Genomic DNA, 15,879 nt, shown 5'->3' on the forward strand with positions numbered 1-15,879 from the left:
TGTCTCTTCAGCGATTGTCCGAACTCCTCAAATACTCTGTCATCAGCCTTTGTCAGGAAATCTTACCTTGACTCCTCTGACCGTCCCACTCTCCTCTCCCCTCCAAAGTCCCTGAATGTGTTGTCACCACTCAAATCCATGTCCATCTTCCCTCTATCTCCATGTTTGAATCACTCCAGTCAGGGTTCCACCGCTGCCACAATAATGCCTCATCACTATCACAAATGACTGTGACAAAGGGAAGCTTTTTCTTGTCATCCTTCCTGACTTGTCTTTGACACAATTATCTGCCCGCACCTCGGCACTGTTATCCAGTGGATGAGGCTATTCTAATTCTAGTTCATGAATTATTTGCAATGGCTTCTCTTCCTGCTCCCACACCCTGATGTTTGTGTCCCTCCACAGGAACCTATCCTTGACCTCCCTCTTCCTATTTCAGTTCTTGCTGACATCTTCTGAAAGTGCTTTGAAAGCTAGTGGCTTTTGCTACCAAATAAACCTGTTGGACTTTAACCTGGTGTTGTGAGACTTCTCACTGTGTTTACCCCAGTCCAACACCGGCATCTCCCCATCATCTTCTGAAAGTACAGTGTTAGTTTTCACATGTCCTCCCACAACGTTCAGTTTGACCTCACCTGACCTCTGCAGTCCCTAATTTATTTTGCTGCCTCCCCAGTATCCAATACTGGACATTTCTTTACCCCAAATAAATATTGGAAAGACCAAAAATGATATTTTCAGTATTTACACAGCTCCTTTCCCTATCCGCCGTTTCTATCCCTCTTCCTGGCAACTACCTGACACTGAACCAGCTCATCCCCAGTCTTGGCATCCCACCAACCCTTGAAATAAGCTTCTGACCGCCTATCTGTTCCATTTCCACCTCGAATAATCAATCAGACTCATCATTAATTTTGCCCAACATTTTGGTGACCTGTGCTAATATCTCCTTCTACGTCTCAGTGTTAAATGTTGTTTCTGAGAAAGAAGTGATGCCTCAATGGGTAGTTTTACTCTGTTGAAGGTTAGATAGGTTCATATTTTAAACTTGGTTTAAACCCACTCAAATTCACACAAGACGGTTCAAAACCAAATATGGTTACAAGAACAAAGATTTGTTCACTGTGTGTAAACAGACCTGAATACATCGCACATATTTAACTGTAAACGTAGAGAAATAAGGAAGATTCCCAGTGTTCCCTGGGAACTTGGAACATTCCCAAAATTAGGCCAAGTGTCATTTTTGGTGCAAATCCTGTCAATGTAATTCCACCCCCACTTAACAATAGACTGTGACTGCGTCCGAGGACAGTTACAGTCCAGGATTTTATTCCCTGGAGGTAGAAGAATGAGGGGAGATTTGATAGAGGTGTATAAGATTTTGATGGGTATAGATAGAGTGAATGCAAGCAGGCTTTTTCCACTGAGGCTAGGGGAGAAAAAATGGGTTAAGGGTGAAGGGGTTTAAAGGGAATATTAGGGGGGGAATTCTTCACGCAGAGAGTGGTGGGAGTGTGGAATGAGCTGCCAGATAAAGTGGTAAATGCAGGGTCACTTTTAACATTTAAGAAAATCTTGGACGGGTTCATGGATGAGAGGGGTGTGGAGGGATATGGTTCAAGTGCAGGTCAGTGGGACTCGGCAAAAAATGGATCGGCACAGACAAGAAGGGCCAAAAGGCCTGTTTCTGTGCTGTAATTTTCTATGGTTCTATGGACAGACTGTAAACCGCACCCCCCCCCCCCCCCAAGAATAGACTATAACCCTCTCCAAGAACAGAGTGTAAACCTCCCCCCCCAACCGAGGACAGAGGATAACCCCCCCCCCCAACCGAGGACAGAGGGTAACCCCCCCCCCAACTTTTGAGGACAGAGAGTAACCCACCCCCCCCTCGAGGACAGAGAGTAACCCCCCACGCCCCGAGGACTGATTTACTGAGCCCTGTGTAGTCACCCACCCCACTCCATCCCATCCCATCCCATCCTGCAGCCAGTGGATTGGAGTGCCCAGTGCCCCCTCTGCCCTTGGACTCTCTGGTGCTGATCTCCAGCCTCCCTCTCGGAGGTGCCAGGCCATCTTTTATAAAGAGCAGTATTGATTGGTGCTGGCATTGTGACTGAGGGATGGGAAAATGCATTGAGAGAGAGTGTTGACTCTTCCTGGGCATCATTGGTTAAAGGGAGGGGATCGCATTCTCAAATGTCGCCAACACAAATCCCCTTTTTGGCCTCTCGCGACATTTTGTGGCCGTTATGATATTTGCACTCACGGTTACAGCAGCCATGACCTTTGTCAGAAGTTGACATGCTGCAATTGGTTAAAGGAAGCTTAGGAGCTGTCTCACACCATCACTGCTCGGTCATTGGGGCAGACTTTCTCTTTTTGTGAACAGGACCTTACAGTTTAATTTCCTCATGGTTTCCATGGTGAATGTGTGTATATATGTAAACATTAATGAATCACCCAATGCCGTTCTCACAATGAAAGAAAGGAGCAAGAATAACTGGTTAGAACAATGTTCTTGGAGATCACAGCGTAATGCTGCATAAAAAATAATAGGTTGATACTAATTGATTTTCTTAGGGAGGTTTAACAACTGCGACCAAACAAAGTAGGAGTGTGTATTTGTACAATACATCTTGTCCACTGAAACACTTAAAATTTACCATAGGAAGAAATCTGGCAGCCTGTAAACTTTGTAAGGCTTCAAAATATTGACTTGTTACATTTGAATAACCGATATTTGACCGAAAAATGAACGAGAGTTCTGACAAAATTGGTGATTTATAACAGGTTGCCAACTGGGATTAAGGGAACACTCAGAGCATCATTATCCGATGACCTACTTCAAGAAAGATATAACTACAGAGATTCACAAAATGCCAACACTCAACAGATACAAATCACGACTTCATCCTCTCCTCATTGATTATTGAATCTTTGCCGTGCAGAGGAGGTCACTCGGCCCATCGAGTCTGTAACAGCAACAATCCTACCCAGGCCCTATCCCCGTAACCCCAAGTATTTACCCTGCTATTCCCCCTGACACTAAGGGGCAATTTACCACAGCCAATGCACCCAACCTGCACATCTTTGGAGTGTGGGAGGAATCCGGAGCACCCGGAGGAAACCCGTGCAGACACAGGGTGAATGTGCAAACTCCACACACACTGACCCGAGGCCGGAATTGAACCCGGGTCCTTGGCACTGTGAAGCAGCAGTGCCAACCACTGTGCCACCGTATTGGTTAATCCTCTCCCCACCAACTGATCCTCTCCTCATTGATTGACCCTCCATTGACTGATCGATGCTTTCCTCAATGATTCCTCAAGTTATTTGATTGCCTCGTTCCTTCTCAAACTTCTACCGTCCAAAAGGAATTAACAAATTTGTGCAATAATTTACCCTTCAGGGTGGGAGTGAAATAACTGAAGGGCAGCTAGCAAATGAATCATGAGGCCGACTGTGATTTTGCTGATATATCCGAGGAACTCACCTGATGATATGATTTCTTTTAGGCCATTTCAGAAAAAGAAGACAACACATTTGAAAAGGATGATGACGATCAGTCCTAGAAATATGTCCTGGTTCATGTCAACCCTTGACTCAAGAAGTGATACTGAATTGTTCCATTTTCTAACTCCATTAAATCAATAGATTCTCAAAAGCTTTCTGAGTATCAATATTGGACATTTGTTTTGTAAACTTGATCTTGTGTATCAGAATTTCACACAGAATAAAGCCCCCTCTACACTGTCCCCCATCAAACACTCCCAGGACAGGTACAGCACGGGGTTAGATACAGAGTAAAGCTCCCTCTACACTGTCCCCCATCAAACATAGAACATTACAGCGCAGAACAGGCCCTTCGGCCCACGATGTTGCGCCAACCAATTAAAAAAGCAATGACCCTCTAACCTAAACCAATCCCTTTCCATCCATAAACCTATCCACGGATCTCTTAAACGCCCCCAAACTAGGCGCATTTACAACTGCAGCAGGCAGGGCATTCCAATCCCTCACCACCCTCTGGGTAAAGAACCTACCCCTGACATCCGTCCTATAACTACCCCCCCTTAATTTAAAGCCATGCCCCCTCGTGCTAGCTTTCTCTATCCGAGGAAAAAGGCTATCACTATCCACCCTATCTAAACCGCTAATCATCTTATATGTTTCAATAAGGTCCCCTCTTAGCTGCCTTCTCTCTAACGAAAACAACCTCAAATCCCTCAGTCTCTCCTCATAGGACCTCCCCTCCATACCAGGCAACATCCTGGTAAACCTCCTCTGCACCCTCTCCAATGCCTCCACATCCTTCCTATAATGTGGGGACCAGAACTGCACACAGTACTCCAAGTGCGGCCGCACCAGAGTTTTGTACAGTTGCAACATGACGCTGCGGCTCCTAAATTCAATCCCCAAAACACTCCCAGGACAGGTACAGCACGGGGTTAGATACAGAGTAAAGCTCCCTCTACACTGTCCCCCCATTAAACTCTCCCAGGACAAGTATGTTCTATGTTCTAAGTACAGCACGGGGTTAGATACAGATAAAGCTCCCTCCACACTGTCCCATCAAACACTCCCAGGACAGGTACAGCACGGGGTTAGATACAGAGTAAAGCTCCCTCTACACTGTCCCCCATCAAACACTCCCAGGACAGGTACAGCATAGGATTAGGGACAGTGAAAAGGGGGATTTATTCTGTGTCTATCAAACACTCCCAAGGCAGGGTACAGCACGGGGTTAGATACAGGTGAAGTCCATCTGCACTGTCTATTGAATGACTCCAGGGGCAGATACACCATGGGCCAGATACCGAGTAAACTTTCCCCTAAAATGTCGGATTAAAGAATCATGCATTTGGTGCAGAATAAATCTTTCTCTTAACCTGAGAAGCTAAGAAATGGAACTGGAGTACAGCTCCCAGTCCCCCCCAAAGTAGTTCCTATATTGAATACATTCATATGAATGTATGAATTGCGAGGTGATGCATTTTGGAAGAAATACTGTATGGGGGAGTTATACAATAAATGGTAGGACTATTAAGAGTATAGAAACGCAGAGGGACCTGGGGGTGCAAGTTCACAAGTCCGTGAAGGTGGCAGTACAGGTGGAGAAGGTGGTGAAGAAGGCCTATGGTATGCTAGCCTTTATAGGGAGGGGTATAGAGTATAAAAGCTGGCGTCTAATGTTGCAGTTGTATAGAACGTTGGTTAGACCACATTTGGAGTACTGCATCCAGTTCTGGTCACCTTACTACCGGAAGGATGCGGAGACCCTGGAGAGAGTGCAGAGGAGGTTTACCAGGATGCTGCCTGGTATGGAAGGTTTTAGCTATGAGGAGAGATTGGGTAAACTGGGGTTGTTCTCCCTGGAAAGACGGAGAATGAGGGGAGACCTAATAGAGGTGTATAAGATTATGAAGGGTATAGATAGAGTGAACAGTGGGAAGCTTTTTCCCAGGTTGGATACGAAAATCAGGAGGGGTCACGGGCTTAGGGTGAGGGGGAGGGGCGAGGTATAATTCAGATGTTAGAGGGAGGTTTTTCACACAGAGGGTTGTGGGAGCCTGGAATGCACTGCCAAGTAGGGTGGTGGAGGCAGACATGCTAGGGTTGTTTAAGACTTACCTGGATAGTCACATGAGCAGACTGGAGATGGAGGGATACAAAAGAATGTTCTAGTTGAAGATCAAGAGCCTCAGGACATTCCTGGGAATTAACAGATTCCTATCGGCCGTTCAACAAATTTTATGGCTCACCTGTCTCTTACATTGGAGCTACTGGGGATCTTCCGTGAATGTCTGTATAGGCTGTTTATTGATGTCTCTTTTTTACATCCACAGGTGATTCGGTCCGCCTTGTTGGCCAACAAGGGGCATACACACGGTGGGTCGTGCGAGGGCTGCTCTTGGATGTTGCTTTGAGAGTTGCCTAGTGCTTCACGTCGTTAGTGTACGCTTAAACTGGACCAACTGACGGGCAACACGACAGCTCAGTGACTGTTTGCTGTGCAGTTACAGGGACCCGGGTCGGATCTCCGACTTGGGTCGGTGACTGTGGGAGTTTGCACATTCTCCCCGTGCGTGCATGGGTTTTCTTCGGGTGCTCTGGTTTCCTCCCACACCCCAAAAACGTGCTTTTAGGCTAATTGGTGTTAATAAATTGTCCCTAAATTAGACCTCCCTTAATCTGGTGCACATATAATTCTCTAAATTTGAACCCCTTTATTGTGGAGTCCAAGAGGCGTAGACAAAAGTCATTGGTAGAAGAAGGATTGGAATGAGGCACTGACTGAGTGTTAAAATGGGTGGCGCGGGCTTGTGGGTCCGAAGGGCCTGTTTCCTGTGCTGTGTTGTTCTTTGTTCTATGTCTGAACCTCTAGCTCAACTCCACAACATCCTGCTGTTCTCTCGATTCCCTGACACAGCGTGGGTGGCACAGTAGCACAATGATTAGCACTGCTGCTTCACAGCTCCAGGAATCAATATCTGGCTCGGGTCATTGTCTGTGTGGAGTTGGCACATTCTCCTCATGTCTGCGTGGGTTTCCTCCGGGTGCTCCGATTTCCTCCCACAGTCCAAAGATGTGCGGGTTAGGTTAATTGACCATGTTAAAAATTACCCCTTAAAGTCCTGAGGTGCGTAGGTTAGAGGGATTAGTGGGTAAATATGTAGGGATATGGGGTCACAGCCTGGGTGGGATTGTGATCTTATATTAGGTTAGAGGAGGGGGGAGGGTGGGATACTCTACCTGTGTAGTGGATCGGGTTTCCTCTCTGTACCAATTTATAGGGTCAGAGAGACAAAAAAAAACTACAACTACCGGTAAGCCTCCTTATGACGACTTCCGGTTTCTAGTTAATTTAAAAAAAGGGTAAAGAACGCTACTTTAACAAAAAAGAAAAAGTTAAAAATTACCTTAAACTCGAACTCTACACTCGCCCAAATCGCTGCATCTCTGTGCTGCTCCACAGGAACAATCAGTGGATCATGGACACAATCACAATCAGTGATCAGTAGACTCGATGGGCCAAATGGCCTCTTTCTGTACTGTAGGGTTTCTATGATTCTATCAAAAATCTACCTCACCCTTCAATATATTCAATAGTTGGAATCGACAGCCTCTCAAGAACGCAGAATCCAGAAGATTCACAATCCACTCGGTCTTAAATTAATATTCCGTTGTCCTGAGACAGTGATTCCGTGTTCTAGATTCCCCAGCCAAGGGAAAGGCAACTTCACTGGCAGGCACGGCTCAGGGAACATGCAGAGTAAAGCTCTCTAACTCATCAGCCAGTCACAAATGGGATGCAGCTTTAATCAATTAACAAGTAAAATTCCCTCGACACTGTCCCATCAAACACACTTAGAGGTGGCTCCAGCCTGGTTTACATCAAGGATTCCCAAACTGGAGTCTGTGTGGGATCTCCAGGACTGCTGCCGTGTGACCAGCAAATGCCAATTTGAACGGGCAGAGTTTATTAGTGTCACAAGCAGGCTTACATTAACAGTGCTATGAAGTTACTGAAAATTTCTAGTCGCCACAGTCCGGCGCCTCTTCAGGTACACTGAGGGGGGATTTAGCAAGAACATAAGAAATAGGAGCAGGAGTCGGCCATCTGGCCCTTCGAGCCTGCCCCGCCATTCAATAAGATCATGGCTGATCTGTCATGGATCAGTTCCACTTACCGCTTTCTCCCCATAACCCTTAATCCCCTTGGCTACCAAAAACCTATCTACCCATGACTTAAATATATTTAGCGAGGCAGCCTCCACCACTTCAACGGGCAGAGAATTCCAGAGATTCACCACCCTTTGAGTGAAGAAGTTCCTCCTCAATTCCGTTCTAAACTGCACCCCCCCTTATCTTGAGGCTGTGTCCTCTAGTCCTGTTGTCCTTTCTGAGCGGGAAGAATCTCCCTACCTCTATCCTATCCATCCCTTTCATTATCTTATACGTCTCTATAAGATCCCCCTCATCCTTCTAAACTCCAACGAGTACAGACCCAGTCTATTCAGTCTCTCTTCATAGTCCAACCCCCTCATCTCTGGTATCAGCCTAGTGAACCTCCTCTGCACTCCCTCCAAGGCCAATATATCCTTGCGTAAGTGCGGCGACCAAAACTGCACACAGTACTCCAGCTGCGGCCTCACCAGTGCCCTATACAGCCGCAGCAAGACCTCCCTACTTTTATATTCAATCCCCCTCGCTATGAAGGCCAGCATCCCATTCGCCTTCCTGACCACCTGCTGCACCTGCAAGCTGGGTTTTTGCGACTCCTGCACAAGGACCCCCAGGTCCCTCTGCACCGTAGCATGCTGCAGCTTTTCACCCTTTAAATAGTAATCCCTCCGACTATTATTCCTGCCAAAGTGGATAACCTCTCACTTGCTAACGTTATACTCCATCTGCCAGGTCCTCGCCCACTCGCTCAGCCTATCCAGATCCCTCTTCAGACTTTCCACACCCTCCGCGCAATTTGCTTTTCCACTCATCTTCGTGTCATCAGCAAATTTCGTCAACCTACACTCAGCCCCCTCCTCCAGATCATCTATATAAATAAGAACATAAGAAATAGGAGCAGGAGTAGGCCATCTAGCCCTTCGAGCCTGCCCCGCCATTCAATAAGATCATGGCTGATCTGTCGTGTCTCAGTTCCACATTCCCGCCCTCTCCCCATAACCCTTAATCCCCTCGCTTATCAAAAACCCATCAACCCGCGTCTTAAAAATATTTAGCGAGGCAGCCTCCACCACTTCAACGGGCAGAGAATTCCAGAGATTCACCATCCTTTGAGTGAAGAAGTTCCTCCTCAACTCTGTTCTAAACCGCCCCCCCTTTATCTTGAGGCTGTGCCCCCTAGTCCTACTGTCCTTTCTGAGCGGGAAGAGCCTCTCCACCTCTATCCTATCCATCCCATTCATCATCTTATACGTCTCAATGAGATCTCCCCTCATTCTTCTAAACTCTAACGAGTACAAGCCTAGTTTATTCAGCCTCTCCTCAGAGCTCAACCCCCTCAACTCCAGTATCAGCCTAGTAAACCTCCTCTGCACTCCCTCCAAGGCCAAAATATCCTTGCGTAAGTACGGCGCCCAAAACTGCACACAGTACTCCAGCTGCGGCCTCACCAATGCCCTATACAGCCGCAGCAAGACCTCCCTACTTTTATATTCAATCCCCCTCGCTATGAAGGCCAGCATCCCATTCGCCTTCCTGACCACCTGCTGCACCTGCAAGCTGGGTTTTTGCGACTCATGCACAAGGACCCCGAGGTCCCTCTGCACCGTCGCCTGTTGCAGTTTTTCGCCACGTAAGTAATAGTCCTTCCTACCATTATTCCTACCAAAGTGGACCACCTCACACTTGCCAACATTAAATTCCATTTGCCAGTTCCTGGCCCATTCGCCCAGCCTATCTAGATCCTTCTGCAGACTCTCCACACCCTCCGCACAATTTGCCGCTCCCCCAATCTTGGTGTCATCAGCAAATTTCGACACCATACACTCGGTTCCCTCCTCCAGATCATCTATATAAATGGTAAATAGCTGAGGCCCCAGCACCGACCCCTGGGGCACTCCACTAGTCACCAACCGCAAATCCGAATAGCACCCATTGACCCCCACTCTCTGCCTCCTATTTGACAACCAATCCTCTATCCACGCTAACACCCTACCCCCAACTCCATGTCCCCTGACCTTCTGCAATAACCTCTTGTGAGGCACCTTGTCAAACGGTAAATAGTTGAGGCCCCAGCACCGATCCCTGCGGCACTCCACTTGTCACCAACCACCAATACAGCTAACCAGAATGTCTTTCCAACTGTGGAAGGAAACCAAGCACCCAGAGGAAACCCACGCAGACATGAGGAGAATGTGCGGACTCCACACAGACAGTGACCCCGAGCCGGGAATCGAACCCAGGTCCTTGGCACTGTGAGGCAGCAGTGCTAAATGAGCCAATCAGAACAAGGCCTCCTGGGATGACACTCCAAGGGCTCGTGCTCTGATTGGCCCATTTGATTCATGCATCTTAACGTTGCTGAGCAGAAAAGCCGGAACGGAATTAGCCAGGAGTGGACTGGTGTGGCGGAGGCTGCACATGGCCTTCAGGTGGTGGGGCCTCGGAGAGGACGGTGGGGAGAATCTTTCGGTCAAACCAAGTAAACAAACTCAAATTACATTCGGACAAAGGAAACGGGGGCGGCTCCCCAAAAGGAGGGGGAGCGGCCCGAACAGAAACAAAACGTACAAAGGAAACTTAAGACACGTCAAATCAAAATGTGATTGTCGGGGTCTATAACGCACCCCAGCCCCTGCGGTGCCCAACGGGCATGGAAGGCGTCAACTGTGCCCACAGACACCGCGTGCTCCCTCTCCAGGGACACCTGGCAGCGAACGTAGCCACAGGTAGAGGGGGCAGGCAGTCGGGACTGATGGTCCTGTTGATCGCCCGCTGCCTGGACCTGTAGATGGCGCGTTTCGCCAGGCCCAGGAGCAGGTTCATGAGGAGATTGGCGTCCCGACCCTCCCCTCTCCGCACCAGGTGTCCGTAGATCAGGAGCGTGGGACTGAAATGCAAACAGAACATCAATAAAAGGTTCTTCAGGAAATCAAAAAGGGAGTGCAATCTATAACACAAAACGTAGACGTGGTCCATGGACTCCACAAGGCCACAGAAAGAGCAGTCTCGGGAGCCCGTGAGCCAGTGAATCCTACTGTTGTACGGCACTGCCGCGTGCAACACCCTCCACCCCAGGTCCCCGAGGTCATTGAGGGAGATCCCTCCGCAGAGGGACCTCCATCGGGGACCTCCGCTGCCCGGTGGCAACAAGGCCCGCCAAGGTGTGTCCGGGCGACGGGCGAGGGAGTGGTAGCGGAAGGTGTGCAGCAGCAGCCCGTACAGGAAACGCCTCCGCGCGCTGGAAAAGGGCACGGAGGACATTCCCGCGAGGCGGCTCGCACTGTGGGGCACCTGACCCGGGGAGGGGGGTCTCGGCTTCAGGCCAATGTGGAATTCCGTCCGAACAGGGGAACGCTCGGACGGGATCCCACCGCACGCCCGAGCCGGTGTGTGCTTTCGGGGCCAACCGTCCTGAGGTCTTGGATGGCTTTGGCCGCGCGCTGGACGGACACCCCCGCGCGCTCAGCCAGCACGCCAGGGTTCATCCAGCCCGCTCCTCCGCCGTCCAGCACGTCCCCGATCCTGGTCACCCCGGCCTCCACAGCCTCCCTCTCCGTCAGCCACCTGAGGTTATACGGCTGGAGGTGCGGATTCCTGAGCAACGGCTCTCGCAACGAGGGCCGCTACTCCTGACGGGGGAGAACTGCGGCGCAAGGCGACCAGACGGTGAGGAGGTCCTGGTAAAAGACGGGTAGCTCCCGCAACGATGACGGGATAAGCCCCAGATTGATGTGCAGGAGCTGCACGTCGTAATTGAGGCTGAACCACTGGCGGAAGAAATACATCGCCAGGGCGCACCATCGTGGAGGAGGCTCGACATAAAGGTATGTATCTCTGCAGGGTCTGGAGGCGGAAGGTCGCTATCTGTGTGCGGAGGCACTCAGAGAGGACGGTGTGTGAGTCTGAGAGGAAGAGTGTGTGTGTGAACGAGCAAAGCATGTATCCAAACAATCTGATTAATGTGATGTACAATTACTACTTCCCTATTACCTCTCCAGGTGCTCTGCACTCTTTTCTGGCCTTCCCTTTTATAATGTACCATATCTCCTTGTCAAAATTGTAACCCTGTTAATGTGGTTACTGTAGATTACATTCTCTGCGATAATGAAAACTTCTCTGCCTGCACACAAGGCATTCCGATGAGCTGAAAATATCAGCCCCTCCTAGAACAAGGGTTAGGTTCTGCCAGCACAGGAGTCACTTTTGGATTTCTTCCATAGACCAACTGGTACGGAGTGTACCCATCCAAACATTTACAAATAGTTCTTTGTGTGCACTGTCCATGCAGCTTGTAATTCATAATTTAGTGATCAGCCAGTATTCAGCATCAGTTACCCACATGCTTTCTTTCCCACAGACTGTTACTAAACTCAGCTGTGGTGTGCGTAACTACAATCTTTAGATTTTCACGCACATCTTGAAATTCCTCGTTGGCAAATTCCCATCTTGGAATCCCTACTGTGCAGAAGGAGGCCATTCATCCCGTCGACTGAGACAATCCCACCCAGGCCCTATTCCCATAACCCCGCACAGTTACTCTGCTAATCCCCCTGACACTAAGAGTCAATTTATCATGGCCAATCAACCAAATCCACATAGCTTTAGACTGTGGGAGCACACGGAGGAAACCCACTGAGATACGGGGAGAACGTGCAAACTCCACAGACAGGGACCCGAGGCCAGAATTGAACCTATGTCTAATGAGGCAGCAGTGCTAATCGCTGTGCCAACATGCCACCTCGGAACGTAAGGAACCTCATTGGTGTTCCTAATCCTGTTCTACCCATTTCTCCATGATCTTATTAACAATGATCCTGTTGTCTTTAGTATGTAACACAGTGGATAGGCTAAATCCAGTAGCCATATCTCTGATGTGTAGAATATAAACATCCCTCCCTGGCTAGTGACAAGCTCACAAAAGGATAAGGTGGTGTCATAAGAACATAAGAAATAGGAGCAGGAGTAGGCCATCTAGCCCTTCGAGCCTGCCCCGCCATTCAATAAGATCATGGCTGATCTGAAGTGGATCAGTTCCACTTTCCCGCTTTCTCCCCATAACCCTTAATCCCCCTGTCTATCAGAAACCTATCTACCCGTGACTTAAATATATTTAGCAAGGCAGCCTCCACCACTTCAACGGGCAGAGAATTCCAGAGATTCACCACCCTTTGAGTGAAGAAGTTCCTCCTCAACTCTGATCTAAACTGGCCGCCCTTTATCTTGAGGCTGTGCCCTCTCGTCCTGCTGTCCTTTCTAAGCAGGAAGAATCTCTCTACCTCTACCCTATCCATCCCAATGCATCATGTGATAATTAATGCAGATTTCACATTCAACAGTTCAATAAGGTCATTGTACCCTTTATCAAGCACTCCTGCATCTTGAAGTAGAGTCTTCAGTTTGTGTATGTGAAACTGTCTGTGTAGTTTCCAACTGAATTCTGATTCTCAATGGCTTACAAGGCTCTGTGATTTTTCTTTGGTGGTAAGCAGTAATTGAGTAAAATGCAGATCCACATTATTTTCCAAACATGATAGTTTGATCATCCTGCATATCTGGCATCATCTGAGCCTCCTTCATTGCAACTCAACTAATGGGCCAGGAACTGGCAAATGGAATTTAATGTTGGCAACTGTGAGGTTGTCCACTTTGGTTGGAATAATGGTAGGAAGGACTATTACTTACGTGGCGAAAAACCGCAGCATGCGACGGTGCAGAGGGACCTCGGGGTCCTTGTGCATGAGTCGCAAAAACCCAGCCTGCAGGTGCAGCAGGTGGTCAGGAAGGCGAATGGGATGCTGGCCTTCATAGCGAGGGGGATTGAATATAAAAGTAGGGAGGTCTTGCTGTAGCTGTATAGGGCATTGGTGAGGCCGCAGCTGGAGTACTGTGTGCAGTTTTGGTCGCCGCACTTACGCAAGGATATTTTGGCCTTGGAGGGAGTGCAGAGGAGGTTTACTAGGCTGATTCCGGAGTTGAGGGGATTGAGCTATGAGGAGAGGCTGAATAAACTAGGCTTGTACTCGTTAGAGTTTAGAAGAATGAGGGGAGATCTCATTGAGACGTATAAGATGTTGAATGGGATGGATAGGATAGAGGTGGAGAGGCTCTTCCCGCTCAGAAAGTACAGTAGGACTAGGGGGCACAGCCTCAAGATAAAGGGGGGGCAGTTTAGAACGGAATTGAGGAGGAACTTCTTCACTCAAAGGGTGGTGAATCTCTGGAATTCTCTGCCCGTTGAAGTGGTGGAGGCTGCCTCGCTAAATATTTTTAAGACGCAGGTTGATGGGTTTTTGATAAGAGAGGGGATTAAGGGTTATGGGGAGAGGGCGGGAAAGTGGAACTGAGCCACAACAGATCAGCCATGATCTTATTGAATGGCGGGGCAGGCTCGAGGGGCTAGATGGCCTACTCCTGCTCCTATTTCTTATGTTCTTATAGGCCAAATGGCCTCATCCTGCATTGTAGATATTCTTTGATTCTATGACCATGAAACTGAGCCACCATTAAATCTTCTGTCCTTTGTTACACAGCACTTTTGTTTGCATTTGCTAAGAAAGTGGCTGGAAATGACTGTATTCCCAGAATTTTTTCAAGAGCTGCAGCCATTTGATCTAAGAAAGATTCTTTCCCCCAAAAATGACCCCCCGTTAGTGACAAAAGATTATCAACACGGGAAATGCAGGCACAATCCAGTAATTTAAAATCCAATAATGGATTCTGGAATTTCAATTCCAAATCTCTGCATTTTCTTGTGAAATTTATCAAAATTCACGATAAATTTTTCCACGGACTGTTTCTCTGATTTTCTAAACCTAACAAAGATTCCTCAAGTTTCATACAATTCCAATAACTCATCCTTCTTGTAAAACTTATCCAAAAATTGGAACAAAAAAAAACGCAATCCCTTTTCCGCTCTGAAAATATTTGACTCCTCGGGTGGGATCGCTCGAGTGATACCGGAAAATCCCGCCTGAGATCAACGTTGTCCGCCCCTCGCCCACTCCGATTCCATGGTGGGTGGGACTGTAGAATTCTCTTTTGGGTGGCAATGATAATGATAATGCCATTACTTGCTTCTTCCAGGGTACAGAAGTAACTCAGGTCCGCGTTTCTGTTTCAGCTTTCCATTGCTGGTACGTTAGGAAAAACTGGTGGACAGTTAAAACTTGCAATTTTGCACTGTCCTTCTGTCGCCATTCCATAACTTAAAACATCAGCAAACGCACAGGGAACTGAGACAGAAGGCTTCATACATAACAGGCAGACACTAAGCTTATCCTCTGCTGCCTTTGTTACAACAAGTGGCTGTGGTAGAAGAATGTTTTCAAACTTTATTTATTGTTTTTTACAAAAAGGCACATCGTAAAATACAGATAAGTTAGAAAGCGGGTAAAGAACAAAAGAAGCGGAATAGACAGAATGTGGTCAAGAAGGTGTATGGTGTGCTGGCCTTCATTAATTGAGGGATTGAGTTTAAGAGTTGGGAGGTAATGCTGCAACTTTATAAGACCCTTGTCAGACCCCACTTGGAGTACTGTGCGCAGTTCTGGTCGCCTCACTATAAGAAGGATGTGGAAGCTATTGAGAGGGTGCAGAGGAGATTTACAAGGATGTTGCCTGGATTGGGAGGCTTGCCTTATGAGGATAGGTTGAGGGAGCTCGGTCTCTTCTCCCTGGAGAGATGAAGGTTGAGAGGCGACCTGATAGAGGTTTATAAAATGTTGAGAGGAATGGATAGGGTGGATTCTCGGAGGCTATTTCCCAGGGCTGAAATGGTCGCTATGAGAGGACACAGATTTAAGGTGCTGGGGAGTAGGTACAGAGGAGATGTTAGGGGTAAGTTTTTCACTCAGAGGGTGGTGAGTGAGTGGAATCGGCTGCCGTCAGTGGTGGTGGAGGCGAACTCGCTGGGGTCTTTTAAAAGACTTCTGGATGAGTATATGGGATTTAATGGGATTGGGGGTTATAGATAGATCTATGGCTTTGTAGGTATAGATGTGATCGGCGCAACTTGTGGGCTGAAGGGCCTGTTTGTGCTGTAGTGTTCTATATTCTAATTAGTCAATCCGTAAAAGAAAATGAAAGGCAATCAAAGTAATAATGAATAAAAGTTGCCCAGACTGAATCCGTTTTTTAAAAACATCCACATTAAGTGTATGTAAGCCGGAATTCTTTGGCCATTCCTCCCGT

At 48.0% G+C, this 15,879-nt stretch overlaps 1 protein-coding gene across 1 annotated transcript in view; it reads left to right on the top strand.

Moving 5' to 3' along the window:
* dydc2 (DPY30 domain containing 2) overlaps window positions 1-3,639 on the top strand; it is a 21,689-nt gene extending 18,050 nt beyond the window's left edge. Inside the window, exon 5 of the mRNA XM_080205236.1 lies at window positions 3,519-3,639. Within this exon, the coding sequence (XP_080061362.1) occupies window positions 3,519-3,575 (57 nt within the window). The 3' untranslated portion in view covers window positions 3,576-3,639. The remainder of the gene's footprint in view (window positions 1-3,518) is intronic.
* Window positions 3,640-15,879: the final 12,240 nt, after the last annotated feature.

The sequence above is a fragment of the Carcharhinus amblyrhynchos genome, chromosome 17 (genome assembly GCF_965287045.1).
Source record: "Carcharhinus amblyrhynchos chromosome 17, sCarAmb.v2.hapA, whole genome shotgun sequence".
Taxonomy (NCBI): domain Eukaryota; kingdom Metazoa; phylum Chordata; class Chondrichthyes; order Carcharhiniformes; family Carcharhinidae; genus Carcharhinus; species Carcharhinus amblyrhynchos.